Source organism: Centruroides sculpturatus, unplaced genomic scaffold (genome assembly GCF_000671375.1).
Source record: "Centruroides sculpturatus isolate CEXI.00-Female unplaced genomic scaffold, Cexi_2.0 scaffold2076, whole genome shotgun sequence".
In the NCBI taxonomy this organism is placed as follows: domain Eukaryota; kingdom Metazoa; phylum Arthropoda; class Arachnida; order Scorpiones; family Buthidae; genus Centruroides; species Centruroides sculpturatus.
This window is the reverse complement of record NW_019386280.1, coordinates 8,285-32,538: the sequence shown is the minus strand read 5'-3', so window position 1 is coordinate 32,538 and position 24,254 is coordinate 8,285. Positions and strand designations below refer to the sequence as shown.

Here is a 24,254-nt window from a genome sequence, read left to right as displayed (position 1 = left end):
GGTAACTGCCTGTTTCTCCGTGTCAAGTCTGGCATCGTTACAACTACTCTTTACATCGGGAACAGATCACGTGACCTGCAGGACACTGGAACATCAGTGGTGACATGATCACAGCACACCGGACACTTGAACACGGTAACCAGTGCAGGAACATTAAATTGCACCTCACCCAGTGTTTGTCATCTCCATAGAAGTTGTTGCAGTTGGTTCTTCTTCATTGGTTCATTTCTAAATAAAGAAGAAAGGTAGTTGAGTCTCAGGTCTTTCTCTGGTGAAATTGTACGTGGTTATCACTAAGGAGGTACAGATTCCTCCTCGCAACTTTATAAACATCTAATTTGCATAGGGATGGTTTCGATGCAGATGGGAACTGTAATAGATTCTTCTTGTTCAGGTCTTATCAACATCAGTTGATTGACTTCTAATGCCTCCGGAGTCATCAAAGACAGACTTGTTTCCATGGTTCCACTGACCTCAATTTGATCATCTCCATAGAAGCTGATTTCACTCATTCCTCTTGATGTGGAAAAGGATATATGATCATTGGACTTCATTTTCCTAAGCAACTTGATTGTTTGTGACATCTCCAAACAATCGCGAGAGCAGCCATGATGACAACAATAGGGTTATGAGTGTCAAGGTCCATGTGAAGAATGGATAATTCCATACATTTAGTGTTTTCAAAAAGGGTGTATTGGTCTTAATTGATTCTATTTCCTGATTTATATCTCAAAGTATCTGTCCAGAAAATTCCAATGACCAATTGTGTTCATTGGTTCAGAGGGTGCTTGAGGTGATGTTTTCATGGATATATTCTCTTTGTAAGATTGATAACATCTGTTATCACTGATATTATGTAATGGTTTTGAAAAGCAATCTTGAATGTGGTATGTGATTAAAAGTGAGACGTAAGGCATATGTTGGCTACATGGTCAATGCAAGTCATAGGCAACTTGAAAATTCCCGTGTTGTTTAACTTGATCATTTTGACCTGTGGTTGTATTAAGCTACTTATTTGATTGCACTCTATAAATAAATTCAAAAGTAATGGAGTGGAATATATCCAAGTCCTTCCTCGTCAATGTGACGGAACGTTTGTTTTGGATAAATGGTAATCTTTCTCTTACACAATTTATTGACAGTTGGCTCATCTGCCATAAACAAGGTGTATTTGGATGCTTGATATGGGGGTTTCCATACTGCAACTTCCAGAGTGCAGATTGTTGTTAATCAGTTTTACATTTTTTTAATTCATGTGTTTCCAACAACATATAAAGCTGTTGTATGGGAAATCAGCTTGGTAATAGGCAAATGTTATTGAAACAGGAAAATATGCAAGGAATTTCACTACTTCATACAAATCAAAATATCCTGCAGGAGTAAGTAATGGAAATTTTGCAAAAAATTCTTAGTGTTAATGGAAGTGCTATGGCTGTAGTGGTGATCCACTGATACTATTTGGAAACATTGTTTCATTTACATTTAAAGTAATATTTTGAAAATCTCTTAACTATGAATATCTGCCATATTTAATTAAAATTTCTTCACTTCTTAAACATCTATAAATTTGATTTTTTTCAACAGTTGTGTAAAAAATTGTTAATTAAAATATTAATTTTACTACACTAAATTTCCATGTAATAAATAACAACAACATGTATAACATTAATTTTTCAAATGTATTGATTAAAATTTCATGAGTACTCACAAATATGAAAATGTAATGAATTTAAATTTCATAATCTTTATAATTATATTAATATTAAAATAAAATATTGTTTATGACAAATTAAAATATTACCTTTTCCCATGGAATGAACTTATTACTTCTTTCACCTTCTATTGTGTAGGTTTTTCCAGTACCAGTTTGACCATAACTATCAAAAGCATTTAAACAGGTTATTTAATTTCCAAAATTATTAATTAACCAAATAAATTTATGATAAATGTCTAATAAATTATTTTAGAATAGTTAAATTAAAAATACTGAATATTTTACAGTGGAATCTTGTTATTGTAAACACAAAAGTTATCAATTAACTTTTGTCATCATAATCAGTCGGTTCCAAAACACTACATAAAAGTATTGATAGTTAATAATTATTCACCTGTTATATTCAAACTTCAGCTATTGTTATCAATTGTGATAATTTCACTTGACAGAAATTCTTAGAAAATTCCTACTATTGTAAATTGACCATTTCTTTGAAGCTTACTGTTAACTGAAACATACCTTTTATCCTATACATACCAAGTGTATGATAGGAATTGTTAAAAAATACATAAATTAGATCTTTTCCTGAAGCATACTCTTTACCCTTTCAAAACATATTGTTGCAGTGAATGGGAATAAACTTGTGCACCCATTGCAATTCCTGTAGTTTAATCTTGTGATCTATTGAGTTAAGATAACTGTATAAAGTGCTCTATAAAAAAACCCTTTGAATCATGGTAAAAATAAAGCAAAAACATAGAAACTTGTTTCTTCAAGAAAAGCAAAGAATTTTAGAATGTTATAATAAGTTGCCTAAAATGAATCACTATAGTGTGACTGTGTATTTAAAAATTTCACAACCATATTTGTGTAAGATCTTAACAGATCAGACAGAAATTTCTTCACTTTTTAACAGGAACATGAATCAGAAGAACAATCTGCAAAGGATAGTACAGTCAGAACGAAAAATTTGGTTTAGTAATGTTTGTGAAAAAAAAAATGCTCTGATTTATGGACTTATTATGCATCAAAAAACAGAAAACTAGCAAAATCTATGGAAAAAGCTAAAGAATATCATGTATATCTTGTATAAGCATCTTAATGGTGAAGAAAAGGTGCCAATTTGTTAGCAGCTAATAAGTGGATAAAGACAATGTGACCAAAAATTATTGCTGAATATTCAGGATTCAAATTTTCGAAAGAATGAGTTACGAATGAGTTACTGTTCTTTGTTGTGTTAACATTATAGGTGAAAAGTAGGACCTGGTGGTTGAAAAAAGTAAAAATCCTCAATATTTTAAAGATATCAAAGTATTCCTGTTGATTACTTTTCTAGTGCAAATGCTTGGATGATGAATATCATTTTCAACAAATGGTTAATTAAGTGGGGTCATGAATTAATGTGAAAAATTGTCTTGTTAGTAGACAGCCACATGGTATACACAAACAATTTGTCAATAAAAAAGTCAAAATGATCTTACCTTCAAATAATACATTGTTAATTCAGCTGTGTGACTAAGGTATCATACAAAGTTTAAAAGCTTATTACTACAAGCAAATTCGTGCACAAATTATAGTTGAACTTGAAATTCAAAATCAATCCAATGCAAGTGCAATTAAAAACAGATTTCTATTCTTGAAACATTGCATTTGCTAGCAATGTCTTGAAAGCAAGTCTCAAGGAAAATCATTGAAAACTGCTTCAGAAGGAAGGATTTTCTAAAATAAAAACTGAAATTTCTGCTTCTAAGAACCTGATCTCACCCACTGAAATTTGCAAAAGAATTCCAGATGGTATGTCTAAAGAAGAATGTGATAATTGGATGGATATAGATAGCAATAATTAAGTGGCAGCTACAATAATTGTATTAGAAATATGTCATATTATCATTAGAAAATGGATATAACCTATTTACAGAAGAATTTTCAGATCTTCCAACTATTGCCTAATTCTATGAATTCTTTGTCATAATGTGCAATATACAGCAACAAACTTTGAAAAGCATTATGACTATGAGAATTATATTTAGAAGCAAATAAATGTAAACAAACAACACTTGATAAATTTTTCAAATAAATTTTATGTTGTTTTCAAAAACAGTTGTTTATAAGAAATTTAACATATATAAATGTGTAATGATGAATTAAGTTAACAATCTGTGATAAATATAAATTGTAAAATGTCAAAATTGTTTGTAATAAACTGAGTTCAATAATGAAAATTTTTTATCTTCCATTTAATGTTATCAGCTGGTTATTGTTATCAAAAAGTATAAGCTCCAAAGTGATCATAATAAACAGGTTCCACTGTATATATCTATGTAAAAATTTTAATAATTATATAATTAAATTTATTATATACATACGCAAAAATGGTGCAATGATAACCTTTAAGTACTTCTTCAACAATAGGTTCAACAATTGCTTTGTAGATATCTTTCTGAAATTTTTAAAGTCAAAATATTTATTTATTAAATATAAACTGTACGTTGATAAGTAAAATGTTACAATCAGTATCTACATAAACTATTTTACTAATCAGAATTTACTATATGGAAAATCCATAATTTTTCTTTCAGTGTAAAAAAGGTTTTTTTAATTTATTTAGAAATGAACTGTCACAAATACTAGCAAATTCTTAATAAGAATCACATAATAATTATAAAATAAATTACCACACAAAATGGATAATGATTACTGAAGTTTCATACTGCATGGTTAATAGCACTACTGGCAGTAGCACTTTAAATATCCAAAATCTACTTCAGAGTGTGCTAATTTCAGAAATTATGAAGTTTTTATATAATAGAGAGATTGCGGCTGACGTTTTCATCATAAAAACGTGAATGTCGGACATTCAGTGCCGCCTTCCTGTAAGCCTAGAAGTTTGACAATGGCATTTGGAACATCAAGCATGATTCCTCTGACGTTCCAAATGCCATTGTCAAACTTCCGGGCTTACAGGAAGGTGGCACTGAACGTCCAATGTACACATTTTCTTGATGAAAACATCGGCCGCAACCTCTCTAATAATGATTGCTGGTGATCTTCTGTAGGCCTCCTTGATGAGCTATATTATTTTCAACACTAGTATTAGGTTTTATTTATTATGGTACAAGTAGAAAAGCAAGGATTAATAAGTTACAGGTTTCTAATGCATTAAATTTTATTGCCTTAACCTTTTATCATCATTGTACTAGAATTAAAACTAATCTTTATAGTTTATTTACATTATATCTATTTATTCTTTTCCTACTAAGTGTAATTAGAGATTATTCAAGATTGTCCCATCCCAATTATTTTGGACAATCAATGATGGCAGGGATCAGCAACCTATGGCATGTGAGACGATTTTTTGTGGTACAACGATTGAACAGAAATGTAGTAAAAATTATGTTTTAATTATTAATTATACATTTAAATGAAAGCCATAGTGCAGTGTAAGCCATGGTGCATTAAAAACGAATCTCTTGCTTGTATATTTATATTGCAGTGCACACGTATGATTGTGTGTCATATCTAGAGTAAGGTTGGACTTAAAAGATGATTTTACTCGTTATTAGTATTTACAGTTTTTTTTATAAAACCCATCCCTACTCTGAAAAATAAGCTTTTTGCCATTTTTTAATAATTAATAAAAAGTTTTAAAATATAATTATATTTAACTATAAAAAGTTTTTAAATAAAATATCATAACAAATGACATCACAAAAATTTTAAATGTTGCTGGATTTTTTCAGAGAAAACAAAGGCTTTAGATATTTCATTTAACATCAAAACAGCTCATCAAAATTAATCCATTTGAAATTCATTAATTTTTGTATTTAATGTTTTTTTTTTTATACATACATATACAGTAGAACCCCGAAAACTCGGCTCTCAATAACCCGGCACTCCGGATAACTCGGCCACACCCTAACAGGGCAAAAAATCCTTAGTTAATTAATTTTCATTATAGACAGCTTTATAAAAGTATAAAAGCTCTCATAAAGTATTTTTCTGAGGTCTGTGTTATCAGGTAAATTACTGTACACAGTGTATTCATTAATTTTCATTTTCATGTAGTAAAGGCTCTATGCCTTCATAAAGGACGTGCTTTTCCTTTGTTTAAGGGTATTTGGGCAATTAATTCTCTGTTATATTCTCATGTAAACAATACATATAAGTACAGTATATAAGTACAGTACAGTATTTTCTGAGGAAACACTCGTACTTATTTTTTTTAACCCCATTCCCGATAACCCGGCATTTTCACAAACTCGGCCACCCTTCGGTCCACATTAGGCCGAGTTTTCGAGGTTCTACTGTACTAATATTGTGTTGTTTTATTTATGGATAACAGCATTGTTGCATTTATGAAAAATATCTTATCTAATGTAAATAGAAATCATGTCTGACTATTCAATTAAACATTCAATAAAGAAAAGAAATACAATAGAATTCACATATTTTAATCACTTATTGTGTTTACTGATACCAACATTAAGTGTGATACACATATAACACTAAAATTACTGGAAGTTACCAGACTTGGAAATTATTATTAATTAATATATAATTCATCGAGTATTATTTGCCTATTACCACCTTTAACAGCTAACACATAACTAAAGTAAGAAATACTAGTAATTTAAATTGCTGTATTACAAGAAAATCGTAATTAAAATAAATGCTTAATGTTTACAGCACCAGTTAAAACTAATAGTGATTGCATGTTATTAGCTAGATATTGAAGCTAATAGCATAAAAAAAAAAGAACCTATTTATCTAAAGATAACAATAACTTAATTCTGATTACAATAAGTGAAGATTTTATAAGGTATTTTACTTTATATATTTTGATACTTGCTAATTCTAACAACATTAAATGATTAATGATAATATCTGTAATTATAATAAAGTCTACTGTGTAAATTAGTAGTGTATAGTAAAATTGAGGAGTAGGCATGTAGAAAATGTTTTTGACTTCAAAAAGAAAATGTTTGTAAAATAACATATGCACAATATCTATACCTAAATATAAAGTTGCAAACTTACTTATTTGTATCACAAGACATTTTCACTCAAAATCAACCTTGTACAAGCACAATCATCACTAAAATCATACAAAAACATTCAGACTCACCCTTTGTGTTGTAGTCAATATATGAGTAGTTCACTTATTTTTGTATTTTTAATGAATGGCTATTTAGCTGTTCACAACATAATAAAGCTAAATATAGTAGCTATATAAATTTTATAATGCAGGAAGTTTTCAAATTTAATTTTGTTATTTATTGAATAGAAAAATCAAAATATACATTTTTATTTAACATTTTATGTGACACTAACATCTGTTTTCATTAATTGATATCAATTTTTACTTTAAAATAGTGCTACAGGTCTGTAAAGTTGTTTTAAGATTTTTAATTTATATTTCTCACTTTTCAGCACATTATCTGTCAAGTTTTAGTATACTTTAAAATTTACCTACAGCAACATTGCCTGTGAGATATGCATCCTTCACCTACTGGCTGAGATAGAAATGAACACTCCATTTTCTCTATGAATAGCATTTAAAAAGTTGTATATATCAACTTCAGGGAAGATGAATGCAGTAACTAATCCTGTCTTTGTTTTTAGGAGCTGTAAAAATCTAAAATTTTTTAGCCTCATAAAAGACCTAGATATAAAATGTTTGTGTAGTAATGCAGAAATTGAAGTAAATTCACATTTCTGCAATGAAAATGCAATAAAAGAAATTTTTACCAGTATTTTGGAGGGATGTCTTACCTATCTTGCATACTCTGATAGCACACCTTTGTACATACATATTATTTCAATATTCTTATTTATAAATAAACCATGAAACAATATCAGCAATATATTTATTTTTATTGTACAGTCCCTGGCCAAATTATTAGATGCACTATAGTTTTTATGTTAATCTTAATTATCAGCTAGTACAATTTGGTCTTTGAATATTTATTACCAATGAATTTAACCTGTAATGTACAATTTACTTTATTACATAGGTTCTTACACAAATAAAACATTATATTTATTGAAAATTTTTGTTTTTATTAACATAGTAAAAACATACAAAATTGCCATTTAAATTTTAGTATTTTGTTGATCCATCTTTTGCAGCTATGAGAGCAAAAGATGTGGCATGTGGCAGTCCAATGTGGCATGCTGTCGATGCAAGACTGGACCATCTCCTTCATTTGTGGACGATGATTCCACACATGGATGATTTTTTCCAAAAGCTGCATTTTGGTTGTGATGACCTCTATGGCTATTTTCCTCTTCATGAGCTCCCACACATTTTCTATGGGGTTCATGTCGGGACTATTACCCAGCCAATCCAACAGAGGGATATTTTGCTTTTGTAGATATGTTTTCACAGACCTGGCTGTGTGGCAGGGAGCTTCATCTCACAAAAATAAATGGTTTCCCATTTGGGAACCATTCTCTAACCTGTGGCAGCAATCGATTTTGCAAGACTTCTTTATATTGGTCTTGCCTCATGGTGCCTTTTACTATGTACAGGCGCCCAGTGCCCTTGCCACTAATGACGGACCAAATCATTACTTACGTGGGGTGCTTAACAGTCTGAATGATGCAGTCAGAATGAAATTTTTCACCTTTATGACGACGGACAAATGAACTTTGTTGACTAAAATTTCAAATGTGCTTTCATCGCTGAAACAAACCTGAGAAAACAAAAAATATCTTATGAATCAAGTACCTACTGTTAATTTGTAAATAATCTATTTAATGTTAAATTACCAATCTCCAGAAGTCTACATCCTTATCATGCCACTGTTTGGCCACTCCAAATGCTTTGTTTTCACTGCAACCGTTAACTTGGGTTTTCTTGCTGATCTTACTGATCAGCCTTAAAATCCAGATCTTTCAATTTTCTGCAAACAGTGTGCTCAGAAGCATTCACGTTTGCATTTTCCAATTGAGATTTTATTGATTTAGTAGTAGCAAATCTGTTTTCTAAGCAAATTTTCTTAAGACATCTTTTTGACCTTGGGGTGAAAATTGGCTTTCTGCTGCATTTATTTTTTCTTTTTGGACCCAGATCTTGATCTGATTCAACTTTTTCCTTTACACGTCATATGCTAGCTTCAGACACCTTCAACCTTCATGAAATTTCACAGGTGGAATACATTTTGTTTTAACGAGGGCTTTGACTTCAGCTTTTTTACATGGTGAAAGGTCCCCCTTTTTGCCCATGTCAAAAGATCACAATTGATTATATCTGATTGGTAAAAATACTACTATCGAAGAAAACAAACACTTGCGTAATTGTATACCATGAAATAAATACAAGAGGTGAACAGAAACATGTCCAAACCAGTAGCAAGCGAGAACACGACTGAAACATGTTCGTACTTGTATGCTACACTTTAGTGTCTAAGCTCTGATACCTATCAATAAATTAACATTGTAATGAAATATAACAAAAATAGGTATACAATGACATTAAAAAATAAGTTTTGTTTATCAAAATTATGATTTATAAGATAGACCTACACCAGACCAGGTGTAAAACATGTAATTAAGAAAAATCTGTAGTGCTTCTAATAATTTGCCAGGGACTGTACTGTACATGCATCAATTAACACAAACTTGCAGAATTAGTAAATAAAAAATCAAAATGTATAAGTGAAAATTTTTAATTTTTATATAATTGATACTTAAATAAAATAATTACCTGGTATGTTTGTTCATTAAATATTTTATCAAATGTAAAATTTTTATGAAAATTTTTTTCTCCAACCTTTGCTTCTATTATTATTTCTGAATTATTCTTATCATATTTCAAAATAGACTGTTTTAAAACTTTTACTTCAGAATTAACTGGAGGCCTAATAAAAGAAATCAGCAATATTAAAAAATTTATAATATAAAATAAAATTATAAATTATTATTAAAATTTAACTAAGATATGTTGGTTATTTAATTTTTTACAAACATACAATAAGAACTGGATATGATAAAGTCTGCACAACAATAAATTCTGGAAAAAAAATTTAATCTCTACTATCTCACCATACAACCTGGAATACAGGAAATTTACCAAGACTAGGATACAATTCAATTTATTCTATGTTTATTTTTGCCATTTAGTCCTGTTATATTGTTTCTAATATAAATTAAATATTCTTCCATATTTTGAAATCGTGTTGTATTTTTTATTTGTTTTTTAAGCGCGATGTTTTCAAATATACCATTATATATATTCTCTATGGAATATAATAAAATTAAAAATAGAACTAGTAGAAGTACAGTGAAGCCTTGTATAACGGACGCTGTGAACAACGGACTTTCTGTTCAGCAGTTACATGAGGCGAACAATGGTCTTTCTGCGAACAAGTGCAAATGATGTTTCCACTCTTTTGCCGTTGGCAATGACAATCTGCTATTTTTATAATATATTAGTATTATTAGAATATATTGTTATTATATCTGAAGTACAGAGTTCCCGTTGGGATTCGGCTTGCTCCCTTGTTTATTACATACATCACCTCAGTGCAGGGTATTTACATTTATTCAAGTGTTGTGCAAATCATGGCTTCTAAAAAAAACAGAAAGGTGATTTCAATTGAAACAAAGCAAGAAATCATCAGAAGGAGTGAAAGTTGACAAAAACTTCCTTGTCGAATGGGGAGAGGTTCAGGAGTTTACCAACACTCATTATCCAAACAGAGCTGAGGCCAACAGGATCAATGATCTCTACAATGACACCCTTGCCCGTCATTTCCGACAGATGTTGAAGAAGAGAGAGAAACAGACCACCTTGGACATGTTTTTCAAGAAGCAAGCTGCCAAAAAACAAAGGATGGAACAAGAGGAGATGACCCTGCAAGCTCCGGTAGCCTCTCCTGGATCTGACTCTGCTTAACAAACAATAAAAAGCGACCTGCTGCAATGTGTAAAAGTCTGTATCTGTATGTGTAAAGAAAGTGTTCCTCCACCTCCTCCTCACAACATCTGACTACCCGGCATAATTGGTGACTGCTCCATTTTCATTTTTTTAATGGTACAGTGCGGTTATTTTATGCTGAGGAATGAATTATATGTTTTAACATGTATTTCTATGGGAAAATGTGTTTCATATAACGGACTTTTCACTTAACGGACATGCACCTGGAACGGATTAAGTACATAATACGAGGCACCACTGTATTAACATATATAATAATATTAAAGACTTAAGAAGAAATTCCAGTTAGATGGATATCCTAATAGATTACTTAAAATTTGGGAAGATAAAATAAATAACAAACAGAATTCTGGCATGAAAAGAATAGACAATGAAAAGAATTCTAGAAAAAATTAAGAGCAAAACAAAATAAAATATATTCCATTCCCTTATATTAGGGGTTTATACAAAGAAATTAATAAGGAAATAAAAAACACCAACGTAAAACTTGCTTCGAAGTATAAAAAATTTTTAGCTAGATTAAATACTAATAAATCCACATCAAAAGGAAAACAACAGGTAGATGAGATAAAAAAACATTGTATATCAAATCCCGTGTACATGTGAAAATAAAAAAATTCTACATAGGAGAAACTAAGAGAAAGATGAAAATTAGATTAAAGGAACACGTAGAAGATTTAAAACATCACAGAATCATTTCAGCTTTTCTTGAACACTGTACTCTAAATAACTGTAATATTGACCAGAATAATGTAAAAATCTTACATAAAGAAAAAGAAACTTATAGTAGAAAATTTAAAGAAAGTATAGAAATTTTACAAAATAAACATTGTATAAATAAAAACTTAAGATTAAAAATCAACAAGAATTGGCTAAAAATACTGTAAAAAATTTTTTAGAGAAAACTCACTGAAGAGCAGCCTTAAGGCTGGTATACACGGTAAGGAAATCCTTTGAGGATTAACCGTGATTTTTTTTTCTATCTATCCATTTTTAAATAAAAATAATTCTTTATACGCTGGGAGATATTTTAATAAGTTTTGTAAATTACTATGTTCGATCCAGCCAGTTATATCCGATTTTTTTTCGTCTGTTAAGCACATCCTTTGAGGATTTCCTTACCGTGTATACCAGCCTTTAGTAAAAGAAAAATTTTTTGGAGAATTATCCTTAAAAATGGTTAAAAATCTTGGTTTGCCCTTTAAAAAGAACGCATGATTATGCAAATCACCATAAAGGAAAATGCCACTAGATACCGAGAGATGAACAAAAAGATTAGTCAAAGTTAAGTTTATTTCCATCGATTATGTAAGAACTGTTACTAAAAAGATTAGTCAAAGAGAGGTTCAATCCTGTGGATTATGTATAAATTGGTACTGAAATTAAAGAAGATAGAACTGTGCTACACGTCTATTCCAGGTTTCCCTTTGTATCTCCAAGGATCTTTGGAGAATATGTATATAGTTAAGTATATAGCATAATATTTACATACTAGGTACAGTACATTAACTATATTCTTTTATAAGACTTTATGGAAGTTCAAAGGATCTTCAAATTAAAAAACCTGGCCATGAAAGTCAAAGTCTTGTGTGTACCAATTAAGGTTAAGTCTTTGGCCTAGCATTTGAGGTATGTCCTGTGCAAAACTTATCAATTTGTTTTTTAAGCTGTAGTTTTATAGTAAAAAATCTTTTTTTAAATTAAAATACTAGATAATCCAATGTATATTGTATGGTTCCCACTTGTAGTAATATACATCTAAGGACGGCATTTGTATTTTTAAGGTATGTTATATGCACTTGTATAATCAGTATTTTTTGAATTTATGTGTCAGGTTGTTGTGTATGTAAAAATGGTTTTATTTTGTCTCTTATAATCATCATATTTTATTTATAAAAATTTTTTATACGTAAAATCTCATTTATTCATACTACTCTAATTCATTTCTCATCAAAACCTACTCATATTATTATCTTGAAAAGATTTTATCTCTGCCTGACACCACTGGCATCTTAAGAATATAAATCATCCAAGTAGAACAAAATCACTATAAGAAACCACGATCCAGGAGCAACTCTACATGGGCTAATCTACTCCAAAGTTTTCCTTATATTCCCCTTTCTGGTTTCATCAAACATAGCTGAAAATTAATCTATATTTTTAAAGTTTGTTAATGGCTTTTTTTTTGTTTGTTAAAATTTCAACTGTTTACTAGAAAAAACTTTATAATTTGTTTATTATATATATTATAATTAAAATAGTAAATAGTTCAATTTTGAATATCCTTACAATGTCAATCCTGTATACATTAAATGCCCTAAAACCTTGCTATAGGCCACAGCCTATACACAGTTATATTTATAGAATTCACTGTGTGGGCTTATGCACAAAATACATGAAAACCTGATTACTGGTAAAAATTATTCCTATAGTAAAGAAAGAAAAATGCTGTAAAATATTCTAAAAATAATGCACTGATATACTAGTAATAATAATGTTAAAGCATTTGTGAAAATTGGCAAAAATGGCATACAATTTATTTTAGTACATAACATAGTGAGATTTACATAAATAATGTTATTCCCGATCCTGTTTGTTTCCTATTGATTTTTATTCTGGAGTTGTATCTACAGGGTGCAGCTTATATACAAGACTGGTCCATAAAATAGTCAACATCCATTTACAACTTTCACTTTTGCAGCCTATAACCAAGGTTTTAAGATAATATCTCAGCAATATACTTCACATCTTTTAAGCATTTTTGTCAGTTTTTTTTGGTAAAAAATTTGAAATTTATTATATTAATTTTAAACAGTCTTTAACTTATTTTAATTTATTTTATTTTAAATTTCCATCAATTTTTACAAATCATTCAGTACTAAAAGAAGTAACTTTTACAGTTGCATTTCTTGTGCAGGATTCTCTTAATCAATGATTCTTTCTGTTTTGATTGTATAGGGCTAAAACTAACAGAATGCCAATGATGCTTTATAGAAATAAAATACTGCATTAAAACAGGAAAATAATATATTTTACTACCAGAATTTTCCATTGTAAACTAGCTTTATGTATTTGGTACAGTCATGTATTTATATATGTACAGGTAGAGTACATATAAACAGAGTAACTAAAAGTAACTTCTACCTACAACTTAATATTAACCGATTGTAAACAGTAACAACAACAAAGAATCGAGTAAATTTTAAAATCTTCGTTATATATCTATCATTTTAATAAATTTTGTTCAAAATATATAAAACATTTATACCTGCATCGTAGGAAGACATTAATATTTTCTTTTGAAATCTCCATACTATATAACCATTAAATTCTAAATTTGAATTTGATGCCACTCTGACGTCACTGTGACGAATTAAAGTAAAGCGACCTCTCAATTTTTCAATCGATTACTTTGAATATTTTGAAAAGGATATAAATTTATAACTCTATAAAACTATTTTAGAGTACAGTAATTTCAAAATATTTTTGTACTAATATAGAATAATTAAAAACTAAAAATATTTTAAAATATATTTCATTTCTTTTGCTTTCAAAATTGTTATTCGAAATCGTATAATGTAAGTCTATATAAATCACCCGACACAATTTATTTAATTTTGATTCTTTCTACTCTAACAAGTAAGAGCTACTTTTCATACCCGGCCTGCCAGTGGCCAAGCTGTTGCGTTCCCTGAACGCTGGAAGTTCGGTCGTGAGTTCGCGCCTGACCAGAACGGGCTGGCCACGTGGAGTTTTCCGGGTTTTTTCACGTCTGTAACGCCCGAGTAGAGGCCAGTTACCCTTAAAAAGACCTCTGGGAAGGCATTCCCCCTATTCAGATTGCCCAAGTGTTGCGTTGCCGTAACTAACTAAACAAATTTATTCACACCTATCATTGATTCGGCCAAATCAATCATTGGGATGGTCGGGCAATGAGGAACGAGGCACTGACATATCTAGTACAGACTGCCAATAAAAGCATCCTGTGATTTTTCTACCGCCCGGATCCGATCCGGAGTTCCCCGGAGCGGTACATTTTGGATTTGTCCGATCGCATCTTTTGTAGCCCTATTCGAATCACGAGTCTAACTACAGCACTTTGTAAAATTTTGATGCGTTTACCTTTTTTTGTTATAAATTTTCTTTAAATGACACAATCCGTGNAAACATCCCGACCTAACCGGTTTCTTTCCCGCCATGTCCCAAGTGCGGAGGTAAGCCTTTTCTCGATTCCCGCGTTTACACGAGTGCTATCTGGGTTATTGTTACTAATAGTTCGAATATGGCATCGCTTCGGTTAGGTTCGTTTCGATTTCGTTACATTAACTACATTTTTATCCGTCTGGACCTCGAACCGTCGGAAGTACGGCCATTTTGAAACCATGGATAACAGTAACCGCTAATATATTTTTTATAATTAACTTATGACAAATAAATACAATTTATACAATTTTAATTAATTTGGTGGCATAGATCATTTAATTTATATTTAGAAACAGAACTGAATTGATTTTAAGGTTTAAAATGTGTGAAAATGAAGTCAATAATCTGTTTTGCGGCATATGAGGTAATATTTTCTTTTACAGTAGATAAAATGCCTCGATTTTCATTATTGTCCGTATTTGAAGTCAAAATCTTCACTTTAGTGAAAGATAATTCTTCAGATGTTTCGTCTTTAATGGAAAATTCCTCAAAAAGATTTTCCAATTCTTCTTCTGTAAAAAGAACCATTGTTCCTGATTTTATTTCGGAGAGTAAATCATTATCAAACACAGAATCCGAATAAATGGGTATACAATAGTCAGAATAGAAGTTTCGAATCTCTGATTTTGGTGTGAAGGTCACGACTCTGCATTCTTCTTTATTTTTCGGTTTGTTCGAAGTTGATTTTGTTGTAGATTCTGGTTGTTCGTAAAAGAAATATTTCTGATTTCTAAGAGGAGACATATTTTTAACAGATTTCTCGGCTTCACCCAAAACGGCGAACTCGACGGACCTCGGACAATCGCTAAAAATTTTGAAAACTAACGATTTCATAACATTCTATACGAACATTATACATATTTAAAAATTATTTATATTTAGTTAAATTCTAAGAAAAATGTTCTTACGATGAAGATGATTTTGAGTACAGACAACCCATTATTGATGGTTTAATTATCTGTTTCTCAGCAGAGACGTACCATCAAATACCCAGATTTTAATTGTTAAAACTAATAATGTATGACGAATAATTAGCAATGTATAGTATTTGTTATTGTCAAATATATATACTGTATATATAATTTTAAATATAACTGGATCACTGGTAACTTGTTGGGTCACTTACTTACTTAAAATTATAAATAGAAAATACCGTAATAGGTAAAAGTAACGTTTAATAGATGCGTAACGTTTCCGCATATCTCGGCATAATAAATTGTAGACCTATAAATTTCCACTGTTATTCGTCTGGCTGTTTATCTTTCCTTAAGCTCCAGAGGACTTAGATAGATGAAAGCCGAGACCAAATATGAAACAATTAGGGGTAGGAGGCCCTGAATAACTATATACAAACTTCTGGTGCACACTTTCTTTAGAAGTTTCCATTACTAAAAAAACTGATAATTGTAAAAAATTCCCATATACAACACCATGGAAAACTAAGCAGCCTTAGACTATAATTTTGAAATAAATGAGACACGTATCAAGAAATATTTTAATTTTTACTAAAAAAATATCATAATGTATTTATTTCTCAAATAAACTTCTTTGAAAGCACACTTGGAAGGTCTTCTTCAATTGTTAACTGTTAATCAAAATTATCACCTTTTTACAAATACCAACAAATAATTTAATATTATAAAAACGTTTTCGATCGTCTTTAGCGATCATCATCAGTTAAAAAAAACATTAAAAATAGAACAAAAATCAAATTTACGAAAAAAATTATAACTGCACATGCGTAATAATTTTTCTCGTAGGGAATAAACGGCGAGGATCCCGGGAAAGAAACCCTAGTCGTAGCGATCATCGACAGATGGTTGAAAGTGGCCGTTGGGTTTTTCAAAGTACAGCCACTGATTGGTCAGCAGACAATTACGCCACACGGCATGATTTGCATAAGACTATGGCTTCGGAATCACAGATTTGCACAACGTTACGGCTGGTGATGGCTAATTGGTCGGCCGGGAATCACGCCACATTACATTTGCATAGTGCTACGGTTCAGTAAGTACTAATTGGTCATCGAGCCCGATGTTGACGCTATAAAAAGGCGACAGTTCGACACACCGGATATACGTCACTCTCGTCTAAGTTCGACTTGGAAATTTTTTTGTTCAATAATAAATGTGAATTCTTCTTCCTGGAAAAAATAAGACATTCCCTGAAAATAAGATCTAGCGCATTTTTCAGAGCAAAAATTAATATAAGACACTGTCTTATTTTCGGGGAAACACGGTATTGCCTGTAAATATAACCATACATTTTTATTAGTCTTACCTTGGCCGGGCCGCGAACCCGGGTCTATGTTGACTGTAGTCCAAGCCTTTGTCCACTAGTCCAGCACGTCTTCTTACCAGAAACATTTCGGAACTCATATTTGAGACAAACGAGACCAAGGACACCACTGCGCATGACAACCAAATCACGTGGTCGTTCCTCAGCCATAGAGATGCAGCGCACCCCGAGGACCAATGGGACGCGGGTCACGTGACACTCGCCCCGTCTCCCGCGGGCCAATGGGGTGCTGGCCGCGAGTCACGTGACACTCGTAACAGTTTCCGGCGGTTATATAAGCCGTAGTCGCTTTCATATCCTCCAACCCAATACTGTACAGGTAAGCAAAAGAACATGCCGTTCACTTGCAATATTTCGGCGTCTCCCGTTATGGATCCCGCCACAATATTCAATAATATAACATCTTACAGTTTTCTTCGCTATCTCCCCACTGAAGAGGCCACGCAGAAATTTTGCCATCTCGTAAGGCTCGTGAAACATCCCGACCTAACCGGTTTCTTTCCCGCCATGTCCCAAGTGCGGAGGTAAGCCTTTTCTCGATTCCCGCGTTTACACGAGTGCTATCTGGGTTATTGTTACTAATAGTTCGAATATGGCGTCGCTTCGGTTAGGTTCGTTTCGATTTCGTTACATTAACTACATTTTTATCCGTCTGGACCTCGAACCGTCGGAAGTACGGCCATTTTGAAACCATGGATAACAGTAACCGCTATCCTGTTTCGATATTTGACCACGCGACTTAATAGTACAGTAATAGTATTGGTAAACATTAACTGCCAATATTCCAATTTACTAGTTTTTCGATATTTTTGTCGTAATCTTTAGGCACTATGCGGAAGGAACCGGCTCCATCTGATAGGTTCGGATTCGTCTACCGCTGTGAAAAAGTACAGCAGAAAAAGATGATGAGGAGACGGACTGGTGGCACCGTCTTCAGGGCCATGTGCACTGGTTCCCTGTCTTGCACCCACAACACCTTTTTCGAAAGGACACAGCTGTCAGCCCAAGAGGTATGACATTTGAAGTCACTCGCGAAACGTGATCGCAGAATCGGCGGTTTCTTTTTCTCTGGTTCACGTTACGCTATGCATTTCTGTAATTTGATCATATGGCTTGAGATGATATGTGTTTTGTTGGTTTTCTATTTTACAGGTGCTAATGCTTATTTATTCGTGGGTCAAGCAGGAGCCGGTCGCCGCGGAGGAATGCGGCATGGCCCCCAAAACAGCGGTAGGTACAATTACTGCCGTGAAGTCGCGGAGGTTTTCGTCTCTCACCAGCAAAATATCCAGCTCGGGAGTGAAGACATGCACGTCGAGGTGACCATCGACCCATGTTTCTGACTTTGCCGAAATGTCTGTCTCTATATTCGTATGTTTTATTTTCAGATCGACGAGACCTTCACCCGGAGGCGAAAATACAACCGCGGCCGCGTAACTAAAGGCACCCAAATTACCATCTTCGGTGCCTATTGTCGGGAAACAAAAGAGGTGATGTACTGGCATGTAAGTAGTAGCCAAGCATTATTATTTCCTTTTATTTTTTAGTTTTTGTGGAAGTTTTGTTATAGTTTCTCGTATTCTTTCAGGTGGACAACAAGAGCCGACGGGTTCTCTGGAGCCACATGCTCAGATACATCGCCTGCGGTTCCATCATTGTTTCCGACAGCGCGGCCCAATATCGCGGTTGTACGACGATGGGCTTCTCTGAACATAAGACCGTCAATCACAGCCAGCGGGGCCCCGGGAGGTAAGGAAGATAAAGCTCTGCATGTGTTTATGATAATAAATTTATGAATGTGAAAGAAATGAACAGGCGTTATTGAAAAGTGACATTTTTCTTTTATTTTCCGAGCAGATTCGTCGACGCCGATGATCCCGAGGCCCACACTCAGAACATAGAGTGCAGAAATTGCTGGCTGAAGAAGTCCATTTTCTAAGAAAATGCGTTAGTTCTTTTCAAGATGAAGATTACGATTTAATCACGAAACTTGAAACAGGTGACATATTTGATAATAAAGGACATTTTGCACCTTATAAGATACTTCTTGCGATAAGAGGACAGGTATTGCATTATTGGAGACGACTTAGAGAAAGATTCCAATGGCACAGGTTTTATTGATGGCTGCAATTTTCGAAAAATCCTTCACGATTATAGTATTTATTTCAGCGATGAAGAATTTTTTAAAATTCTAAGATATTTTGATCCACATTTAACAGGAAAAGTGCCAAATAGTAGCCGTCTGCAAACATATGCCAATCCCATTCTTTATTAAAAATTAACCTAGAAATCTACAAATTTTGCATTGTAAATTTATTATTATAAACTCTTTCGTGGAAAAATTAATTTAAATTTTAAATTAAACATCAAAAGTGCTCAGCAAAAATTACACACAGAAATTAAAACACCTTAATTTGTTGCCAAGAAATATATTTGAAAAACAAACGTTTGTTTTTCAAATATATTTCTCCGCAACAAATTAAGGTGTTTTAATTTCTGTGTTTAAATTAAAAACATAAATTTTGTATAATTTAAGAACTAGTTTTTCTAAATAAATCGATATTTGTATGTATTCTTTTTTGATTTTGCTGCTCTAGTTCTAATTCAAGGCCATAATTATTGCTGTTTATATCTCTAATAAATTGGCGTATGTCTGGTTTATTATTCCAAATAATAAATACGTCGTCGACGTACCTAGCATACATTATCATATTATCTTCATATTTCTGCAATACGTTATTTTCCAGAGATCTTATTACCATCTCGCACAATAAGCCTGAGACCGGGCTACCCATTGGTACTCCTCTAAGCTGCGAGTATGCAGTACCGTCAAAGGCGAAAAATGACGAGAATGTAGCCAAATGTGCCAGTTCTAGAATTTGCTTTCTTAACTTCGCTGCGTTCTTTACATTGCCGAATAAAAAATCTCTTAGGTGACAAAAGCATGGTTCAAGCTTAACTGAAGGGTACATAGCCTTAAAATCGAGCACTGTCATGTAGTTTGTTTCGTTAACTTTCAATTGTTTCAACCTTTGGAGCACCTCTACTGGCTGCTTTACGCTATATACGTGTGGAGGCATGTTCGCATTAATAAATTCCTTAAGCTTTCGTTCTAATAATATCGTAGGAGCACAGCATTTATCCACTACTGGCCTCAAGCTTTTTTCTGATTTATGTATCTTAGCAAATCCGAATAGCCTCGGCATGGCTGGGGATGAAATTATTATCCTCGTCATTCCTAGTTGCTTAGCTAACGTTGTCGTAGAGAAACGTTTTACTCTTGCTTGTAACCTTTCCAAAGCCTTTGGGTGTGCCATATTGCATTCCGTGTCTTTTATGTACTTTGTTAAAAGCTCTTTATACGTGTCCTTCTTCATTAAGACCATAGTTTTTGACTTGTCAGCTCTTGTAAGCACTATATCGTTATCGCACATCCATTGCTTACTTTCTCTGATATTTTTCCAAATTGTGTCGTGGGATGATCTTATCGCGTCATTGTTTATTTTANAAAAATATACGTATTTTGGAAATGTTGAGTCGAATTAGTCTAGAATCGATTAATTTTATGAAAGAAAACCTTTCAAACAGCCGTAGTCCGTAAACTATGATTCCTACAAAATTGATTCATAAAGAACGGAACGTATCTACCGTCTTATAGGGGGATCTACTGTATCTATGTTAAGTAAAGACAGCTGCTAGAGCCACGTTAATTAAAATTTCTGCAATTAATTTTGCTGTTAATCAAATCCCTGTTAAGCAAGGGATACCTGTATATACTCATTGACAAAAACGTTTTGCACCAAGGAGGCATTGGAACGATTACCATATCATAGCAAAGGGACAATTTCTTGTGCAGCAACAGTACAATAGTGTATAAAGGATAATTTACCTTTAATACCTTGCAAGGACTTTCTCTTGCCTTTGATACACGAGGCGATATGGTCGAGAGTAGAGATATAAAGACACTCCTGCCACAGATTTGTCCACAAATGTTACACCTACCACTCCAGATTGTTCAAACTTGTAGATGGCTGAACATAGGGCATTCCATATGGTTCAACAAATCTGAATACTAAACATGCCAAGAAAGTGTGACATGACAGAGACATTCCTGGTATACCACTGTTCTGTCATTGTCCCTCATACCACTGCTAGAACTGTCATAAAAGATGACTCCCCAGATTAGCATACCAGTAGTGGGGACAGTGTATCATTCAACAATAAAGGCAAGATTGAATTACTCACCAGTGGTTATCCATCCCCAGACAGAAATGAAATTTATCATTAAAGTTAATACACTGCCAGTCTTTAATAGTTCATACTTCTCTGTCAAGGCACCACTACAAAAGGAGTCAATGATGTTCGGGTACAAATGGCAGAATGTGTAGCAGTTGCAATGCATGCAAATTTACCTTTGCTAATTTCCTGCCAATGGTATGGGAAGACTGTTTTGTAGCAAGTTTCCACTAAAGCCTGTGGATGGTGGTCAAAAATGCCATTGCAGCTGTTTGTGCTTGCCTCAAGATAATTTCATCATCATCCTGTTAGTCTGCCCATGTGTGTGTGTGTGTGTGTGTGTGTGTGTGTGTGTGTCCTCATGTACACAGAAGCTCCAATATCTTCTCACAGTCAGATCAGAATGGCCAGATAGTGGGAAATTTAGCATACAGCCCACTTGCTTTTCTCAGTCCAATATTAAGACTTTTCTCAAATTCAGTCAGCTATGCATTTTTGCATCTTTGACTGTGTAATACAGGCATGTCTGGCATTTGAAGACCTCCAAATAGGTACATTAAAAATTCAAAACACAGTGAGCCATTGCAAACTTTTTTATAGGATACTGGAATAGCACACACTGGTGGCATTCATTACCTGAACTTCAATCAGATCACAACTACAATTATTTACATGCATCTGAGACAGCTGTATGCTGAGTTTTGCAGTAATCAAACAAGTGTATCTGGTGCATAACTTTTTGTCAATGAATGTATCATAATGTGAAAATAAACAGAAAATGCATCATTTCAATTACAATAGATTCAATGGAAAAGTTTAAGTACCAAATAATTTTATTTAAACCTATTGATGTTAAAATTCAAAAAATCATATTAATATATACAAAGTTAGATATAATTGCTTGTACATTAATGACATTCATTTTTTAATTTTGAATACTTTTTACATATATTTTACAAGAAAAAACATTTATATCATTTTCCTGTTTTCCACTGGTTATTATAAAGTACACATTTTATTAAAGAATTAATTTTTCTCTTTCATTTTAAAATCAGACGTCAAAATAATAGAAATGAATAACTACAATAATGAAAATTTCATATAAACTACCAATCCACAAAACAAAGAACATGACCCAATATATGATTATACTCTTATAAATATTGTTATGAAATTTATTTTCTATTGCTTATTGACTTTTTGACAAACCATCTAAGAATGACACAGTATGAAGCATGACTTTGGATGAACAGGTGAAAACATTGGCTGTATTTTCACTAGACAAAATGGTTTATCAAATGCTATGTGAAATGGTGTCAGTATATGGTACAAAACCATGTCAAGATGATCATGTCTGTTTGCAAAAATGATACAGGCTGTGGTTTATATTGATATAACAAAATGCCATACACAATGTTGTGACTTGGATGTGGACATAGCTTTAGATACAGTACTTTCTATCTATATTATTATGACTTATTTCAATATCAGTGGGATACCACTGATATTGGAATATAATGTCAGTCATAATAAGAGAATCTATGGCATAGATAGTATTTCTAAAGTTAATGGTTATGCACTTTGGAACTATATGATACACTCTACACTTGAGCAGAAAGACTAGTTGGGCATTTCGAAGAGGGCTTTACAGCACAGCAAGGTTAGAAGTTTGTGACGATAGTATTTCCTTTATCTAAATTCTAGATGAGAAAAATAAAACAAAATTGTTTTTAAATTTTATAATGAGAATGATATTAAAATTATGAGATTTTTTCTAAACTCTTTCTGCTCTGTGGGCATTAAGAGTGCCTTTTTAATCATAACCATTATGAGTTTAACCAATCCCACAATGGGGCAGCCAGATGGTGAAGGATGAAACCCAACATAAACAAGACAACCCTGAAAACTTCTGGATTCTCAGGGATCAAATCTGGACAGATAAAAAATCCTGTCCAGATTCTATTCCAGGTTCTCCAGAGCAATAGTCTACCATCTTAACTGCTTAGTATTCTGCCATCAAGAGATTACAAAGTATATGTTGCTGTAATATAGACACACGAAATTTCATCAAAATTAAACCTTCAAACTTTTAATAATGATATTTTATTTTTCTAATTATTGAAATCATTACAATAACAGAATTATAACTCTTTTAACTAAATAAATAACTTATCACATCATACAGTAGATTAATTTTCTAAATGGTAATTACACTGATCATGAAATTAGGATGATTATTTTAAAACAACATATGAGCAAGTTTTAGAGTCTATGTTACAACTCTTAAGTTCATAAGAATCATATAAAAGATCATGTCTGACAAAGAATTACATAAGCAAATATTATTATACTTGAAGGCACATTATTTTCAAACAAAAATAAATAGAATCGTGTAATTATTTTCGGTGACTAGCATTACTGGCAATAGCAGAGTTTATCAATTTAAATTTTGTTCATTTACATATTTAGCTGAAAATTAATATCTTTATACAAGTTTCTTTGCTTCAAAGAAACTTTTCAAATGCCTCATCTGCCACAATCCCATCAAAATAAGAATTATTGTTTGGAAGATTGACCACCACAGAACTCTTTGGCTGGTACTTTCACTTGTTGTACGAAATCGTTCTTCTCGATACTGCAAATTATTATAAAACATAAATTAAGTTCTTTTGAAATTTATAAAGTATAATAATAAACCTATCTTAGTACTCTAAAATAACTTTTTTTTCTACTGCATTAAAGTTTGCATTTAATGTAAAAAACCAAAAGTTAATATGCCTTCTTAATTGCAACAAAAGCAAATCCACTTCCACTCTCTTTTTTTTTTCCTTAAAAAGAAATAGATGAAGGAATATTGATTTA

The 24,254-nt window shown here is 32.3% G+C and overlaps 4 protein-coding genes across 4 annotated transcripts in view; 1 reads left to right on the top strand and 3 right to left on the bottom strand.

Moving 5' to 3' along the window:
• Window positions 1-14,043, bottom strand: part of LOC111614386 (kinesin-like protein KIF11) — a 37,167-nt gene extending 23,124 nt beyond the window's left edge. The window contains exons 1-4 of the mRNA XM_023355756.1: window positions 13,924-14,043; window positions 9,423-9,576; window positions 4,081-4,154; window positions 1,802-1,877 (exon numbers count right to left, since the gene is read on the bottom strand). Coding sequence (XP_023211524.1) covers window positions 1,802-1,877; window positions 4,081-4,154; window positions 9,423-9,576; window positions 13,924-13,967 — 348 coding nt within the window. The 5' untranslated portion in view covers window positions 13,968-14,043. The remainder of the gene's footprint in view (window positions 1-1,801; window positions 1,878-4,080; window positions 4,155-9,422; window positions 9,577-13,923) is intronic.
• Window positions 14,044-15,096: 1,053 nt separating this feature from the next.
• LOC111614384 lies at window positions 15,097-15,902 on the bottom strand. Its single transcript, XM_023355754.1, has 2 exons — window positions 15,767-15,902; window positions 15,097-15,663 (listed from the first exon to the last, which is right to left on the bottom strand). Exons 1-2 carry the CDS (start codon window positions 15,796-15,798, stop codon window positions 15,168-15,170), a joined length of 528 nt encoding a protein of 175 aa, XP_023211522.1. The 5' UTR covers window positions 15,799-15,902; the 3' UTR covers window positions 15,097-15,167.
• Window positions 15,903-18,014: 2,112 nt separating this feature from the next.
• On the top strand, window positions 18,015-19,404 carry LOC111614388. The gene is made up of 3 exons (XM_023355759.1): window positions 18,015-18,475; window positions 18,545-18,661; window positions 18,745-19,404. The coding sequence occupies exons 1-3, from the start codon at window positions 18,242-18,244 to the stop codon at window positions 18,907-18,909; spliced, it is 516 nt and encodes a 171-aa protein (XP_023211527.1). The 5' UTR covers window positions 18,015-18,241; the 3' UTR covers window positions 18,910-19,404.
• Window positions 19,405-23,877: 4,473 nt separating this feature from the next.
• LOC111614385 overlaps window positions 23,878-24,254 on the bottom strand; it is a 4,917-nt gene continuing 4,540 nt past the window's right edge. Inside the window, 1 exon segment of the mRNA XM_023355755.1 lies at window positions 23,878-24,027. Coding sequence (XP_023211523.1) covers window positions 23,878-24,027 — 150 coding nt within the window.